This window comes from Bombina bombina, chromosome 1, assembly GCF_027579735.1.
Source record: "Bombina bombina isolate aBomBom1 chromosome 1, aBomBom1.pri, whole genome shotgun sequence".
In the NCBI taxonomy this organism is placed as follows: domain Eukaryota; kingdom Metazoa; phylum Chordata; class Amphibia; order Anura; family Bombinatoridae; genus Bombina; species Bombina bombina.
This window is the reverse complement of record NC_069499.1, coordinates 1,173,581,609-1,173,598,587: the sequence shown is the minus strand read 5'-3', so window position 1 is coordinate 1,173,598,587 and position 16,979 is coordinate 1,173,581,609. Positions and strand designations below refer to the sequence as shown.

The window sequence follows — 16,979 nt, the reverse complement described above, 5'->3', positions numbered from 1 at the left end:
ATATAGCTCCTCCCCTAAATGCCACCTCCAGTCATTCTCTTGCAACTCTCGACAAGGGAAGTATCAAGAGATAAGTGGTGACTTAGTGTAGTGTTATTTTTAAACGGTACCGGCGTTGTACTGTTTTTACTCTCAGGCAGAAATTAGATGAAGAATTCTGCCTGGAGGTTGATGATCTTAGCGGTTTGTAACTAAGGTCCATTGCTGTTCTCACACACAACTGAAGAGTATGGAAGAAAGCTTCAGTTGGGGGAACGGTCTGCAGATTACCTGCTTTGAGGTATGTTCAGTATTTTTATTTCTAGAGAGATTAAATAAGTTCTAGAAAATGCTGACAGAGCCTTGTGTATTTGAGGTAAGCCTGATGCAGTGATTTAACAGCGAATGGGATCATGCTTACAAAACAGGGTAATACTCATGTTAATATTATTCAGTGTCAAAACGTTTACATGTTTTCATAAATAGAACATTTTTTCTCTGAGGGAGATAAATCTTTATTTGGGGCCTAGTTTTCCACATGGCTAGTCAGATACTCCTAGGAGTATTTTCTTAAGGCCCCTCTGACAGCCAGTACATGGTGGGAGGGGCCTATGTTAGCACTATTGCTGCGCAGTTTTAATTCAGACTGAGACATCCAGCTTCCCTAGAGGAGTCCTTTGGCATCTGAGGACCATTATAAGGGGTTTATTCCTTCACCAAATTGAGAGCTGTGGCAGTTGCTCAACTGTTTTTTTTTTACCAGTGGTTGACGCTTTTGAATCCGGTTTGGGGGCTAAGGGGTTAATCATCCATTTGCAAGTGGGTGCAATGTTGCTTTAGTCCCTTACACACACTGTAAACATTTCGAAGACTTTACTATATTTTTACACTGTTTGCAGTTTAAGTGCTAGTTTTTTCTCTTAAAGGCACAGTAACGTTTTTGTTTAATTACTGTTTCACCTTTATTAAAGTGTTTTCCAAGCTTGCTTGTCTCAATACTAGTCTGTTAAACATGTCTGCCATAGAGGAAACTCCTTGTTCAATATGTTTGGAAGCCATGGTGGAACCCCCTCTTAGAATGTGTACCAAATGTACTGAAATTTCTATAAACTATAAAGACCATATTATGGCGCTTAAAGATTTATCTCCAGAGGATTCTCTGACTGAAAAAAGGGAGATTATGCCATCTAGCTCACCCCATGTGTCAGAACCTATAACTCCCGCTCAAGTGACGCCAAGTACATCTAGCGCGTCCAATTCTTTTACCTTACAGGACATGGCGGCAGTTATGACTAATACCCTTACAGAGGTATTGTCCAAACTGCCAGGGTTACAAAGAAAGCAAGACAGCTCTGGGGCCAGAACTAATACAGAGCTTTCTGACGCTTTAATACCTGTGTCCGATACACCCTCACAATACTCAGAAGCTGAGGCAGGAGAGCTTCTATCTGTGGGTGACATTTCAGATTCAGGGAAGGCGTTGCTTCAGTCTGATTCTGAAATGACAGCGTTTAAATTTAAGCTTGAACACCTCCGCTTATTGCTTAGGGAGGTTTTAGCGACTCTGGATGACTGTGAACTCATTGTAGTTCCAGAGAAATTGTGTAAGATGGAAAAGTACTTTGCAGTACCTGTTTACACTGATGTTTTTCCAGTCCCTAAGAGGTTTTCGGAAATTATTACTAAGGAATGGGATAGACCAGGTGTGCCGTTCTCTCCCCCTCCTGCTTTTAAAAAGAGGTTTCCAATAGATGGCGCCATACGGGACTCGTGGCAGACGGTCCCTAAGGTGGAGGGAGCAGTCTCTACCCTAGCGAAGCGTACAACTATCCCCGTCGAGGACAGTTGTGCTTTCCTAGATCCTATGGATAAAAAATTGGAGGGTCTCCTTAAGAAAATTTTTATACATCAAGGTTTTATTCTCCAGCCTCTTGCATGCATTGCCCCAGTTACTGCTGCAGCGGCTTTCTGGTTCGAGTCTCTTGAGGAGGCTCTACAGGTGGAGACCCCGTTAGATGATATTTTAGATGACGCAGTTTTTCATTTAACGAAGCTGACGGCTAAGAATTCAGGTTTTGCCATTCTGGCGCGCAGGGCGCTATGGCTTAAGTCCTGGTCAGCAGACGTTTCTTCAAAGTCTAAGCTTCTTAACATCCCCTTCAAGGGACAGACCCTATTCGGGCCTGGTCTGAAGGAGATCATCTCTGACATTACTGGAGGAAAAGGGTCATGTTACTGGAGGAAAAGGGTCATGCCCTCAGGATAGGTCCAGCAAATTAAGGACCAAGCAGAATAATTTTCGTTCCTTTCGAAACTTCAAGGGTGGCGCAGCATCGGTTTCCTCTAATGCAAAACAAGAGGGAAATTTCACCCAGTCCAAACCAGTCTGGAGACCTAACTAGACTTGGAACAAAGGGAAACAGGCCTAGAAGCCTGCTGCTGCCTCTAAGCCAGTATGAAGGGGTAGCCCCCGATCCGGGACCGGATCTAGTAGGGGGCAGACTTTCTTTCTTCGCCCAAGCTTGGGCAAGAGACGTCCAGGATCCCTGGGCACTAGAGATTGTTTCCCAGGGTTATCTTCTGGAATTCAAAGGTTCATCTCCAAAGGGGAGATTTCATCTCTCACAATTATCTGCAAACCAGATAAAGAGAGAGAGATTCTTACGTTGCGTTCAAGACCTACTGGTTATGGGAGTGATCCACCCAGTTCCAAGAGAGGAACAGGGGCAGGGTTTCTATTCAAACCTGTTTATAGTTCCCAAAAAAAAAAGAGGGAAATTTCAGACCAATCTTGGATCTCAAAATCCTAAACAAATTTCTCAGGGTCCCATCCTTTAGACAGGCATTACCAGTTTGTGGCTCTTCCCTTCGGGTTAGCCACGGCGCCATTCTGATTCAGGCGTTGACTTTTCAAATCGCCAAGTCCCATACGGACATTGTCTGGCCTTTCTGAGGTCTCACGGGTGGAAAGTGAACAGAGAAAAGAGTTCTCTTTCTCCCTTCACAAGAGAGTTTCCTTCCTAGGAACTCTGATATTTTCAGTCTAACTTCCTACCGTGTTCTTCATTCCACTTCTCGGCCGTCAGTGGCTCAGTGTATGGAAATGATCGGCCTAATGGTAGCGGCAATGGACATAGTTCTGTTTACCCACTGCAACTTTGCATGCTCAATCAGTGGAATGGGGACTACACAGATTTGTCTCCTCTGTTAAATCTGGATCAAAAGACCAGGGATTCTCTTCTCTGGTGGTTATCTCGGGTTCACCTGTCCAGGGGAATGAGTTTCCGCAGGCCAGAGTGGACTATAGTGACGACAGATGCCAGCCTTCTGGGCTGGGGTGCGGTCTGGAACTCCCTGAAGGCTCAGGGTTCGTGGACTCAGGAGGAAGCCCTCCTTCCGATAAACATTCTGGAACTCAGAGCGATATTCAATGCTCTTCATGCTTGGCCTCAGCTAGCTGCGGTCAAATTCATCAGATTTCAGTCGGACAATATCATGACTGTAGCCTATATCAACCATCAGGGGGGAACATGGAGTCCCCTGGCAATGATGGAAATTTCAAAGATAATTCTATGGGCGGAGGTTCACTCTTGCCATCTATCTGCTATCCATATCCCAGGAGTAGAGAACTGGGAGGCGGACCTTCTAAGTGGGCAGACTTTTCATCCGGGGAAATCCGGAGGTATTTGCCCAGCTGATTCAATTATGGGGCAAATCAGAACTGGATCTGATGGCGTCTCGTCAGAACTCCAAGCTTCCTCGTTACGGGTCCAGGTCGAGGGATCCCCAGGCGACGCTGATAGATGCTCTAGCAGTGCCCGGGTCCTTCAGCCTGGCTTATGTGTTTCCACCGTTTCCTCTCCTCACTCGTCTGATTGCCAAGATCAAGCAGGAGAGAGCTTCAGTGATTTTGATAGCACCTGCATAGCCACGCAGGACTTGGTATGCAGATCTGGTGGACATGTCATCCTTTCCACCATGGACTCTGCCGCTGAGGCAGGACCTTCTACTCCAAGGTCCATTCAAACATCCAAATCTAATTTCTCTGCGTCTGACTGCTTGGAGATTGAACGCTTGATTTTATCAAAACGTGGTTTCTCCGAGTCGGTCATTGATACCTTGATTCAGGCTCGGAAGCCTGTCACCAGGAAAATCTATCATAAGATATGGTGTAAATATCTTCATTGGTGTGAATCCAAGGGTTACTCGTGGAGTAAGGTCAGGATTCCCAGGATACTATCTTTTCTCCAAGAAGGATTGGAAAAGGGATTATCGGCTAGTTCCTTAAAGGGACAGATTTCTGCTCTGTCTATTCTTTTGCACAAGCGCCTGGCTGATGTTCCAGACGTTCAGGCGTTTTGTCAGGCTTTGGTTAGAATCAGGCCTGTGTTTAAACCTGTTGCTCCGCCATGGAGTTTAAATTTAGTTCTTAAGGTTCTTCAAGGGGTTCCGTTTGAACCCTTGCATTCCATAGATATCAAGCTTTTATCTTGGAAAGTTCTGTTTTTAGTAGCTATCTCTTCGGCTCGAAGAGTTTCTGAGTTATCTGCCTTTCAGTGCGATTCCCCTTATCTGATCTTCTATGCAGATAAGGTAGTTTTGCATACCAAACCTGGGTTTCTTCCTAAGGTAGTATCTAATAGGAATATCAATCAGGAAATTGTTGTTCCGTCCCTGTGTCCTAATCCTTCTTCAAAGAAGGAACGTCTGTTACACAATCTTGACGTGGTTCGTGCTTTAAAGTTTTATTTGCAAGCTACTAAGGATTTTCGTCAAACATCTGCATTGTTTGAGGCCAAAAGGCTTCGGCAACTTCTCTTTTTTTTTTTTTTTTTTTGGCCAAGAAGCATAATTCGTTTAGCCTATGAGACTGCTGGCCAGCAGCCTCCTGAAAGAATTACAGCTCATTCTACTAGAGCGGTAGCTTCCACATGGGCTTTTAAACATAAGGCCTCTGTTGAACAGATTTGTAAGGAGACGACTTGGTCTTCGCTTCATACTTTTTCTAAATTCTACAAATTTGATACTTTTGCTTTCTCGGAGGCTATTTTTGGGAGAAAGGTCTTACAGGCAGTGGTGCCTTCTGTTTAAGTACCTGCCTTGTCCCTCCCTTCATCCGTGTCCTAAAGCTTTGGTATTGGTATCCCACAAGTAATGGATGAACCCGTGGACTGGATATACCTTACAAAAGAAAACAAAATTTATGCTTACCTGATAAATTTCTCTCTCTTGTGGTGTATCCAGTCCACGGCCCGCCCTGTCACTTTAAGGCAGGTGTTTTTATTTTTTAAACTACAGTCACCACTGCACCCTATAGTTTCTCCTTTTTCTTACTTGTCTTCGGTCGAATGACTGGAGGTGGCAGTTAGGGGAGGAGCTATATAGACAGCTCTGCTGTGGGTGTCCTCTTGCAACTTCCTGTTGGGAACGAGAATATCCCACAAGTAATGGATGAACCCGTGGACTGGATACACCACAAGAGAAAGAAATTTATCAGGTAAGCATAAATTTTGTTTTTCCTATCAAATAATTATATCATTCTAACTACGCCTCGGAGAGTGCTCTCCTTTAACTTCCTTCTCTCTCAGCTCTACTTTCCTAACATATTCCAAAGCTTCATGCACTTATCAATACCACTAGTATTGATCCCCAACCTCACCTGGTGATCCAGCATTAGAAGCAGGGTACATTTCACATTGATATCTCCTGGGCGCTTGACCTGGAAGCCATCTGTTTCTTGTGTGGTGCTCATTCTGTGCCACTGAGAAAAATAAATGAGATTAATAGTAAACACTGACCTCTGTGCTGTGCCTTTCTACTAATTTAATTATCTCTCTTACCTCCACTAAATGGTTGTCTGGTCCATACAGATCTCTATCCAGCTCAATAACAAGGCTCTTAAAGAAGGATGAAAACTTTCTCTTTTGTTTAGTGGGCTGAAATAAACCACAATTGAACCTATGAGTTACAAAAAATGCTAAATTTTAATGTGCTATTTCACTATCTAGGATGAATCTCACAGCGCCATCAGCCATATCTGACAGGGATCACTAAAGACAAACATATAGTTAACCTAACTACAAACAAGTAGAAGAACATCAATACCATTTTAATACTTATAGTTAACCAATTCAAACTGCACAGCCCAATAAAGCCAATCACATCCACACAGCTTTCAATTACTAAAAACTACCACATCCAACTACATACAGTGCATTATCAACCCCTTCCTAAGCAAACTCTGTATCACTTTTCTCGGGCATACTTTTCCAGGATACAGTGCATAAAGAATATAGTAATAAAATACACAAAACAAAATGTATGCTTACCTGATAAATGTAATTCTTTCTTGACACGATGAGTCCACGGATCATCATTCATTACTGTTGGGAATCAATACCCAAGCTAGAGTACACAGATAAGGGAGGGACAAGACAGGAAACCTAAACGGAAGGAACCACTGCTTGAAGAACCTTTCTCCCAAAAGCGACCTCAGCCGAGGCTAAAAAGTCAAATTTATAGAAGTTTTAAAAAGAGTGACGAGAGGACCAAGTTGCAGACTTGCAAAACTGTTCCACAAGGCTTCATTTTGAATGCCCAGGAAGAGGAAACAACCCTCATAGAAAGAGCCGTTACTCCCTTGGGAGGCTGCTGTCCAGCAGTTTCATAGGCAAAGCAAATGATACTCTTCAGCCACAAAGAAAGAGAAGTAGCCGTAGCTTTCTGTCCTGTACGTTAAACAGAAGAAAATCCTTAGTCGCCTGTAAATAGAATTTTAGTGCACGAACCACATCCAGATTGTGTAGAAGCCGTTCCTCCTGAGAAGAAGGATTAGGACACAAGGAAGGAACAACAATCTCCTGATTAATGTTCCAGTCTGAAACTACTTTAGGGAGAAACCCTAATTTAGTACATAAAAAGGAGACTCATACTGCAATACCGAGAGCTCTGAAAATCTACGAACAGATGAAATCGCGTCAAGAAACAAAACTTTCCCAGATAACAATCTAATATCTAAGGAATGCATCGGCTTAAACAGAGCCCCTTGAAGAACTTAAAGAACTAATTAAAACTCCAAGAAGGAGTAACCGGTTTGAATACAGGTCTGAGTCTGACAAACCGATTGTACGTTTGGGACTCCATCAGACGTTTATGTAACAAAATAGACAAGGCAGATATTTGACCCTTTAGGGAACTTGTTGATAATCCCTTCTCCAAACTTCTTGGAGAAAGGACAGAATTCTAGGAATCCGAACTCTAGTCAAAGAGTAGCCATTGGATTCACACCAGTATAGATATTTACGCCATATTTTATGGTAAATCTTCTTAGTCACAGTTTACCGAGCCTGAATCACGGTCTCAATGACCAATTCCGAAAATCCCCGCTTGGATAAAATTAAGCGTTCAATCTTGAAGCAGTCAGCTTCCGAGAAACTAGATTTGGATGAAAGAAGGGTCCTTGAATAAGAAGGTCCTTCCTCAAAGAAAGTCTCCAAGGTGGAAGAGATGACATGTCCACCACAGAAGCTTGGCATTCTGCCCAGAAGTCATGAGAACCAATTCCGACTGACCCCATTTGAGAATCAGGTTGGAAAACACTTCCGGATGGAGTTCCCACTCCTCCGGGTGAAGGTCTGCCTGCTTAGGAAGTCTGCCTCCCAGAGGTCCACTCCTGGAATGTGGATCGTCAACAGACAGCAATTGTGGGTTTCCGCTCACTGAATGATCTTGTCTACTTCTGTCATGGCCAAGGAACTCCGAGTTCCTCCCTGACGGGTGGAGTAAGCCACTGAAGTTATATTATCCGACTGGAACCTGATGAACGGGGCCGAAGCGGAGACCAGGCCAGGAGAGCATTGAAGATTGCTCTCAAATCCAGAATGTTTATGGGTAGAACAGACTCCGACCGAGTCCATGTTCCCTGAGCCTTTAGAGAGCCCCAAACTGCTCTCCGTCCTAGAAGGCTGGCATCTGTTGTCAATATCACCCAAGAAGATCTGAAAAAGCAGGTTCCTGGGAGAGATGATCCTAAGACAACCATCAAAGTAGAGATCCCTTGTCTTCTGCTCCAGCTGTAATCGCGGAGACAGATCCGCAAAATCTCTGTTCCACTGCCTGAGCATGACTAACTGCAGAAGTCTGAGGTGGAAACGGGCAAACGGGATGATGTCCATTGCCGCTACCATCATCCCAATTACCTCAATGCACTGAGACTGAGGAGAGGACTGAAGTGCTATGCAAGAATTAAAAATTCCTTGATTTCCTGACCCTTGTAGTTAGAACTGAGGAACTCTTTTCCAAATTCACCTTCCATCCAAGAGTTGAGAAAATTCTGGGAACTGTGGCAAGGCTGAACGTAAGAGCCCCGAGCTGAAAGTGTTTTTCTAGAAAGGCAAACCTTAGAAAATTGTGATGGTCCGTGTGGATGGGAACCTGCAAGTAAGCGTCCTTTAAATGCACCGTGGTCATATTAACTGACTCTCTTGGACCCAAGGAAGAATAGAACGAAGAGTTTCCACCTTGATTAGACTCATGAATAAAATTGGTCTGATGGTTCCCTCCTTCTTGGGAACCACAAACAGAATAGAATAGAATCCCAGACCTTGTTCCTGCTTTGGAACAGAAACTATCACTCCCAGGACAGAGAAGTTCCATATAAGTGTAAGAACACCTCTTTTTTTTGTCTGAACAGCAGAAAATCTTGAAGGCAGAACCTGCCCCTGGGAGGAAAAAATCTTAAACTACAGTTTGTAGCTCAAAACCAAGCTTAAACAAAGAAGGAAAGCCTGCCCCCCACAAGATCCAGTACCAGATCGGAGGCAGGCTCTTCATGCTGTCTTTCATTCAACAGCAGGCTTTTTGGATTGCTTTCCCCTATTCCAAGACTGAAGTACAGCTCATTGTGGGCGTGCCAATAAGTAATCTCCCGGTCGGCTATATCAGTTATGAAACCAACGGGAGATGAGAATCACATATAACATTCAGCCCCAGTGCCTGTGTCCGAGCTGCCCATAGTGTTCCCTAAGACTCTAGGACAGTGCTTTCCAAACTGTGTGTCGTGACACATTAGTGTGTCGGCTGCAGTGTGTAGGTGTGTCCCTGCTTCAGCACAAATTTTTTTGAATTTTAATTTTTTTTGGTTTCTGACTTTCCGCCTGCTATGCATATCACATGGTTGACACGTGATTGATACCTAGTGGGTCACAGATCATCTTAACCTATTGGCACAGCTCAGTGGGAACTGAAACTATTGCCATTGGTGGCACATTGTCTCCTGACTGCACGTGTAGTCTTCTCAATCAGCTCATGACTGAATGTGTAGTCAGTGAGTGGGACAGCAGTGTGTTTGCAGCGCGGGCAGTAGTCAGTCGGACTCACGGAGCTCTGAGGGCGGCAGCTTAAACGCTGAGCTGAAGTCAGTGTTTTTTTTTGTTTTGTTTTTTGTAGCTAGCTTCCAGTAGTGCATTGCTGCTCCTGCTCTTGATATATGGATAGGAAGTGGAAGCTTAAAAATGCGAGTGTCTTTATCTAATATTCCACCAAATATTCAGGAACTGTGTTCATCATATCAACCTCATACATCCCATTAAAATAGTAAGTAGCTATTGGTGTTATTAAACTTTTTTAATTCTTGCACATACATACTGTTACTTGTAAATACATTTCGTTATTATATAATTTATGTATGTGTCAGTATCTCTTAAAACAAGTTAGTTTAACCTCCTGTTTGCTAGTACAACTTCATTACTGTGTCGCGAAATGATGTAGGTCTAAAAAGTGTGTCACCAACATGAAAAGTTTGGAAAGCTCTGCTCTAGAAGAATCAATACCTCTCTTACAAAGAAAAAAATTTCGATGAGGTCAGTATGAAAAGTAAAGTGTCCAACCTTTTTCTGAGTTTACTTTCTACCCCCAGAAATAAAGTCAGCACTTACCTCATCTTCTACCTGACAGCAAGGCAGTTCCCAGGTTTGAGAGGTCCTCTCCCTCACATGGACCTGTAAATAAACGAAAGTCCTAAGTAATATCCCTCAGGTTTTCAGGGTAAGGGAAGCATCAGTATATGGGAGGCACAGTGAGAATTATGTCCCACAAGTTCCCATTGCTCTAAAGCCACCACTGCTCTACTGAAGAGACTGATATGGACTACGGCTACACCCTAGAACAAAGCAGCACAATTTTGTACTACTTTTAAAAATAATAAACTTTTGATTGAAGAATCTTTCTAACAGCTAATTTACCACCTCCTTGCTCTTAACATAGGCAAAGAGAATGACTTGGGTAGGATAGAAGGGAGGTGATATTTAACAGCTTTGCTGTGGTGCTCTTTGCCACCTCCTGCTGGGCAGGAGTGATATTCCCAACAGTAATTAATGATGATCCGTGGACTCATTGTGTCATTAGAAAGAAAATGAAAGAAGCTATTTATTAACGTTGTGCACAAACTAAGCCAATGTAACCAATACTCTACATATAACTGCTGATAATGCTCTAATTAAAATAATTCATTACTAATTACATTATATATATACATTTATTTATTTTTAAATGTTTGCAATTCAAATGCTTACAAAAATAAATAAGACAAACCAATAGTGAAAAAAATAACACTAATATAATCAAATCTCACACAATATATTGAGTTCAATGAATCAGATAACTGTAAATCTATTCATATTGGCTCAAATGATAATTTTAAAAAGGTGATAAAAAAAAAAATAATAAAAATTAATGAATGGAAGTTTAAAAGACGTGTTTGGCTTAGGATGGTCCATTATCAATGCAACAAAGTGCTGTGTGTGTATGACCAGCAGCAAAGGCATACAGAGAGGGTAACAGCTGATGTCCAGATTGTTACCAATTCAGGAAAATACTGCATACCAATATCAATTCCTGTATGTATGTATGTAAATACACACACATACATATAGTGTGAGGAAGGGGAGTATTCCCCGAAACGTCACTGCAAAGTTACATTAAGACCAGAGAGTGCTGTCTTCTATCCGTTATATCATTACCTATATTCTAGCACCCTGGCATTTGTGATACCGTTTGTGAGAGTGCACTTGTCTTTGTATTCTATATATAGAATACCATATATACATACACACACAGTATAAATATTTTTATTTATTAAGGTTGACTCACATCATCTAGAAGTTTACCCTCCACTCTTAACTCCCAGGCGCTCATTCGCTCTCCCTCCTCTCCGTCAGGTTTGCCGGGAGTGAATGTGTTTGAGATGTAAATTCTCAGCTTGCGCTTTTGCTGGAAATAAAACTTTGCATTAAAAGATTTTCTATGCTCACATTTTACATCTTCCCATGCCTTTATTTGAATCTTCTGTTCTATTTTATCTTTCCCCATTTTCCTCCTCTCTACCTCTCTCTTAATCTCTCATTTTCTCTTTCTTAATATTTATATATATACACATACCCAAACAAAACCCTATGTAGATGTAATTTCCCCCCCACCCATTTAAGCCTCTAATTATAATTAAGTGATTATAATTGAACATTCTATCTGCCTAACAGATGCCTTTTGAAAAACTGTTCTCTGTATAGCTTTGTATTGTGGTCTGTGGTTTTATTCTGTCACTGCCCCTTCAGTCCACCCTTATTACAGTAAGAGGTTTCTTGATAGCTTCCTGAATTTCCATCCTCTTCCTAGTAATCGTCTGATCCAGTTTTCTCTCAAATGCCAAAAGGTCCATATATGCCTGAGACTCTGGGACCAGCTCTCGTATCTGTAGGGAAAAATAAAAATGGATGCATTATGTAAGAGTTGCTTAATGAGAAGATGTATACAGTGAGTTACAGAATAATACAAGAAACACTGCATGAAGTTAGATGGAAGGGAGACAGGGAACAGTTAAGAAAAAACACAATGTATGCTTACCTGATAACTATTTCTCTTGTGGTGTATCCAGTCCACGGATCATCCATTACTTGTGGGATATTCTCATTCCCAACAGGAAGTTGCAAGAGGACACCCACAGCAGAGCTGTTATATAGCTCCTCCCCTCACTACCATATCCAGTCATTCGACCAAAAACAAGCAGAGAAAGGAGAAACCATAGGGTGCAGTGGTGACTGTAGTTTAAATTTAAAAATTACCTGCCTTAAAATGACAGGGCGGGCTGTGGACTGGATACACCACAAGAGAAATAAATTTATCAGGTAAGCATAAATTGTGTTTTCTCTTGTAAGGTGTATCCAGTCCACGGATCATCTATTACTTGTGGGATACCAATACCAAAGCTAAAGTACACGGATGAAGGGAGGGACAAGGCAGGTACTTAAATGAAAGGTACCACTGCCTGTAAAACCTTTCTCCCAAAAATAGCCTCCGAAGAAGCAAAAGTATCTAATTTGTAGAATTTTGAAAAAGTATGAAGCGAAGACCAAGTCACCGCCTTGCAAATCTGTTCAACAGAAGCCTCATTTTTAAAGGCCCAAGTGGAAGCCACAGCTCTAGTGGAATGAGCTGTAATCCTTTCAGGAGGCTGCTGTCCAGCAGTCTCATAGGCTAAGCGTATTATGCTTCTTAGCCAAAAAGAAAGAGAGGTTGCCGAAGCCTTTTGACCTCTCCTCTGTCCAGAGTAGACAACAAACAAAGCAGATGTTTGACGAAAATCTTTAGTAGCTTGTAAGTAAAACTTTAAAACACGAACCACGTCCAGATTGTGTAATAGACGTTCCTTCTTCGAAGAAGGATTAGGACACAAGGATGGAAAAACAATCTCTTGATTGATATTCTTGTTAGATACCACCTTAGGTAAAAACCCAGGTTTGGTACGCAGGACTACCTTATCAGAATGAAAAATCAGATAAGGAGAATCACATTGTAAGGCAGATAACTCGGACACTCTACGAGCCAAGGAAATAGCTACCAAAAAAAGGACTTTCCAAGATAAAAGTTTGATATCTATGGAATGAAGAGGTTCAAACGAAACTCCTTGAAGAACCTTAAGAACCAAATTTAAGCTCCATGGTGGAGCAACATGTTTAAACACAGGCTTGATTCTGACTAAAGCCTGACAAAATGCCTGAACGTCTGGAACATCTGCCAGACGCTTGTGCAAAAGAATAGACAGAGCAGAAATCTGTCCCTTTAAGGAACTAGCTGACAAACCTTTTTCCAAACCTTCTTGGAGAAAAGATAATATCCTGGGAATCCTGACCTTACTCCATGAGTAACCCTTGGATTCACACCAATAAAGATATTTACGCCATATCTTATGATAAATTTTCCTGGTGACAGGCTTTCGTGCCTGTATTAAGGTATCAATGACTGACTCGGAGAAGCCACGCTTTGATAAAATCAAGCATTCAATCTCCATGCAGTCAGTCTCAGAGAAATTAGATTTGGATGGTGGAAAGGACCCTGAAGTAGAAGGTCCTGTCTCAGAGGCAGAGTCCATGGTGGAAAGGATGACATGTCCACTAGATCTGCATACCAGGTCCTGCGTGGCCACGCAGGCGCTATTAAAATCACAGATGCTCTCTCCTGCTTGATCTTGGCAATCAGTCGAGGGAGCAGAGGAACCGGTGGAAATACATAAGCCAGGTTGAAAGACCAGGGCGCTGCTAGAGCATCTATTAGCGTCGCCTTGGGGTCCCTGGACCTGGATCCGTAACAAGGAAGCTTGGCGTTCTGGCGAGACGCCATGAGATCCAGTTCTGGTTTGCCCCAGCGATGAATCACTTGTGCAAACACCTCCGGATGGAGTTCCCACTCCCCCGGATGAAAAGTCTGTCGACTTAGAAAATCCGCCTCCCAGTTCTCTACACCTGGGATATGGATAGCGGATAGGTGGCAAGAGTGAATCTCCGCCCAGCGAATTATCTTTGAGACTTCTAACATCGCTAGGGAACTCCTTGTTCCCCCTTGATGGTTGATGTAAGCCACAGCCGTGATGTTGTCCGACTGAAATCTGATGTATCTCAGAGTTGCTAACTGAGGCCAAGCCTGAAGAGCATTGAATATCGCTCTCAATTCCAGAATATTTATTGGAAGGAGTGACTCCCCCTGAGTCCACGATCCCTGAGACTTCAGGGAGTTCGAGACTGCACCCCAACCTAGAAGGCTGGCATCTGTCGTCACAATTGTCCAATCTGGCCTGTGAAAGGTCATACCTTTGGACAGATGGACCCGAGATAGCCACCAGAGAAGAGAATCTCTGGTCTCTTGATCCAGATTTAGTAGAGGGGACAAATCTGTGTAATCCCCGTTCCACTGACTGAGCATGCATAGTTGCAGCGGTCTGAGATGTAAGCGTGCAAACGGCACTATGTCCATTGCCGCTACCATTAAGCCGATTACTTCCATGCACTGAGCCACCGAAGGGCGCGGAATGGAATGAAGAACACGGCAGGAATTTAGAAGCTTTGATAACCTGGACTCAGTCAGGTAAATTTTCATTTCTATAGAATCTATCAGAGTCCCTAGGAAAGAAACTCTTGTGAGTGGGGATAGAGAACTCTTTTCCTCGTTCACTTTCCACCCATGCGACCTCAGAAATGCCAGTACTATGTCCGTATGAGACTTGGCAATTTGGAAGTTTGAAGCCTGTATCAGGATGTCGTCTAAATAAGGGGCCACTGATATGCCCCGCGGCCTTAGGACCGCCAGAAGGGACCCTAGAACCTTCGTGAAGATTCTTGGGGCTGTAGCTAATCCAAAGGGAAGAGCTACAAACTGGTAATGCCTGTCCAGAAAGGCAAACCTGAGAAACCGATGATGATCTTTGTGTATCAGAATGTGAAGATAAGCATCCTTTAGATCCACTGTAGTCATATATTGACCCTCCTGGATCATAGGTAGGATGGTACGAATAGTTTCCATCTTGAATGATGGAACTCTGAGGAATTTGTTTAAGATCTTTAGATCCAAAATTGGTCTGAAGGTTCCCTCTTTTTTGGGAACCACAAACAGATTTGAGTAAAAACCCTGTCCTTGTTCCTCTTTTGGAACTGGATGGATCACTCCCATAATTAGGAGGTCTCGTACACAGTGTAAGAATTCCTCTCTCTTTATCTGGTTTGCAGATAATTGTGAAAGGTGAAATCTCCCATTTGGGGGAGAAGCTTTGAAGTCCAGAAGATATCCCTGGGATATGATCTCCAACGCCCAGGGATCCTGAACATCTCTTGCCCACGCCTGGGCGAAGAGTGAAAGTCTGCCCCCCACTAGATCCGTTATCGGATAGGGGGCCGTTCCTTCATGCTGTCTTAGAGGCAGCAGCAGGTTTTTTGGCCTGCTTACCTTTGTTCCAGGTCTGGTTTGGCCTCCAGACCGTCTTGGACTGAGCAACAGTTCCCTCTTGTTTCGCATTAGAGAAAGTTGATGCCGCACCTGCCTTGAAGTTTTGAAAGGCACGAAAATTAGACTGTTTGGCCCTGGATTTGGACCTGTCCTGAGGAAGGGCATGACCTTTTCCTCCAGTGATATCAGCAATAATCTCCTTCAAACCAGGCCCGAATAGGGTCTGCCCCTTGAAGGGAATGTTAAGCTGACCATGATTTAAGCCAAAGCGCCCTGCGCGCCTGTATAGCAAAACCAGAATTCTTAGCCGTTAGTTTAGTCAAATGAACAATGGCATCAGAAACAAAAGAATTGTCTAGCTTAAGTGCTCTAAGTTTGCCAAGTATGTCATCCAATGGAGTCGCTACCTGTAAAGCCTCTTCCAGAGACTCAAACCAGAACGCCGCAGCAGCAGTGACAGGAGCAATGCATGCAAGGGGCTGTAGGATAAAACCTTGTTGAATAAACATTTTCTTAAGGTAACCTTCTAATTTTTTATCCATTGGATCTGAAAAAGCACAACTGTCCTCGACAGGGATAGTAGTACGCTTTGCTAAAGTAGAAACTGCTCCCTCCACCTTAGGGACTGTCTGCCATAAGTCCAGTGTGGTGGCGTCTATAGGAAACATTTCTCTAAAAATAGGAGGGGGAGAGAACGGCACACCTGGTCTATCCCATTCCTTAGTAATAATTTCTGTAAACCTTTTAGGTATTGGAAAAACATCAGTACACACCGGCACTGCATAGTATTTATCCAGTCTACACAATTTCTCTGGCACTGCAATTGTGTCACAGTCATTCAGAGCAGCTAAAACCTCCTTGAGTAATACGCGGAGGTGTTCAAGCTTAAATTTAAATGTAGAAATATCAGAATCAGGTATCTTTCCTGAGTCAGAAACATCACCCACAGACTGAAGTTCTCTTTCCTCTGCTTCAGCATATTGTGAGGCAGTATCAGACATGGTTCTTAAAGCGTCAGTATGCTCTGCATTTCGTCTAACCCCAGAGCTATCTCGCTTACCTCTAAATTCAGGTAGTCTGGCTAATACCGCTGACAGTGTATTATCCATGACTGCCGCCATGTCTTGTAAAGTAAACGCTATGGGTGCCCTAGATGTACTTGGCGCCATTTCATGGTGAGTCCCTTGAGCGGGAGTCAAAGGATCCGACACGTGGGGAGAGTTAGTCGGCACAACTTCCCCCTCGTTAGATTCCTCTGGTGATACATTTTTTAAAGACAGAATATGATCTTTATTGCTTAGAGTGAAATCAGTACAATTGGTACACATTCTAAGAGGGGGTTCCACCATGGCTTTAAAACATAATGAACAAGGAGTTTCCTCTATGTCAGAGATGTTTGTACAGACTAGCAATGAGATTAGCAAGCTTGGAAAACACTTTAAATCAAGTTAACAAGCAAATATAAAAAACGGTACTGTGCCTTTAAGAGAAACAAATTTTGTCAAAATTTGAAAAACAGTGAAAAAAGGCAGTAAATCAAACAAAATTTTTACAGTGTATGTAATAGGCTAACAGAGCATTGCACCCACTTGCAAATGGATGATTAACCCCTTAGTTCAAAAAAATCGGATCAAAAAAACGACAGACGTTTTTTTAACAGTCACAACAAACTGCCACAGCTCTACTGTGGCTCCTACCTTCCCCAATAAACGACTTTAGGCCCTTTAGAGATG

At 42.9% G+C, this 16,979-nt stretch overlaps 1 protein-coding gene across 1 annotated transcript in view; it reads right to left on the bottom strand.

The window, feature by feature from the left end:
* The window catches only part of SMARCD2 (SWI/SNF related, matrix associated, actin dependent regulator of chromatin, subfamily d, member 2), an 84,029-nt gene that overhangs the window by 31,944 nt on the left and 35,106 nt on the right, over window positions 1-16,979 (bottom strand). Inside the window, exons 4-7 of the mRNA XM_053699705.1 lie at window positions 11,603-11,725; window positions 11,128-11,247; window positions 5,820-5,915; window positions 5,639-5,740 (exon numbers count right to left, since the gene is read on the bottom strand). Of these exons, the coding sequence (XP_053555680.1) occupies window positions 5,639-5,740; window positions 5,820-5,915; window positions 11,128-11,247; window positions 11,603-11,725 (441 nt within the window). The remainder of the gene's footprint in view (window positions 1-5,638; window positions 5,741-5,819; window positions 5,916-11,127; window positions 11,248-11,602; window positions 11,726-16,979) is intronic.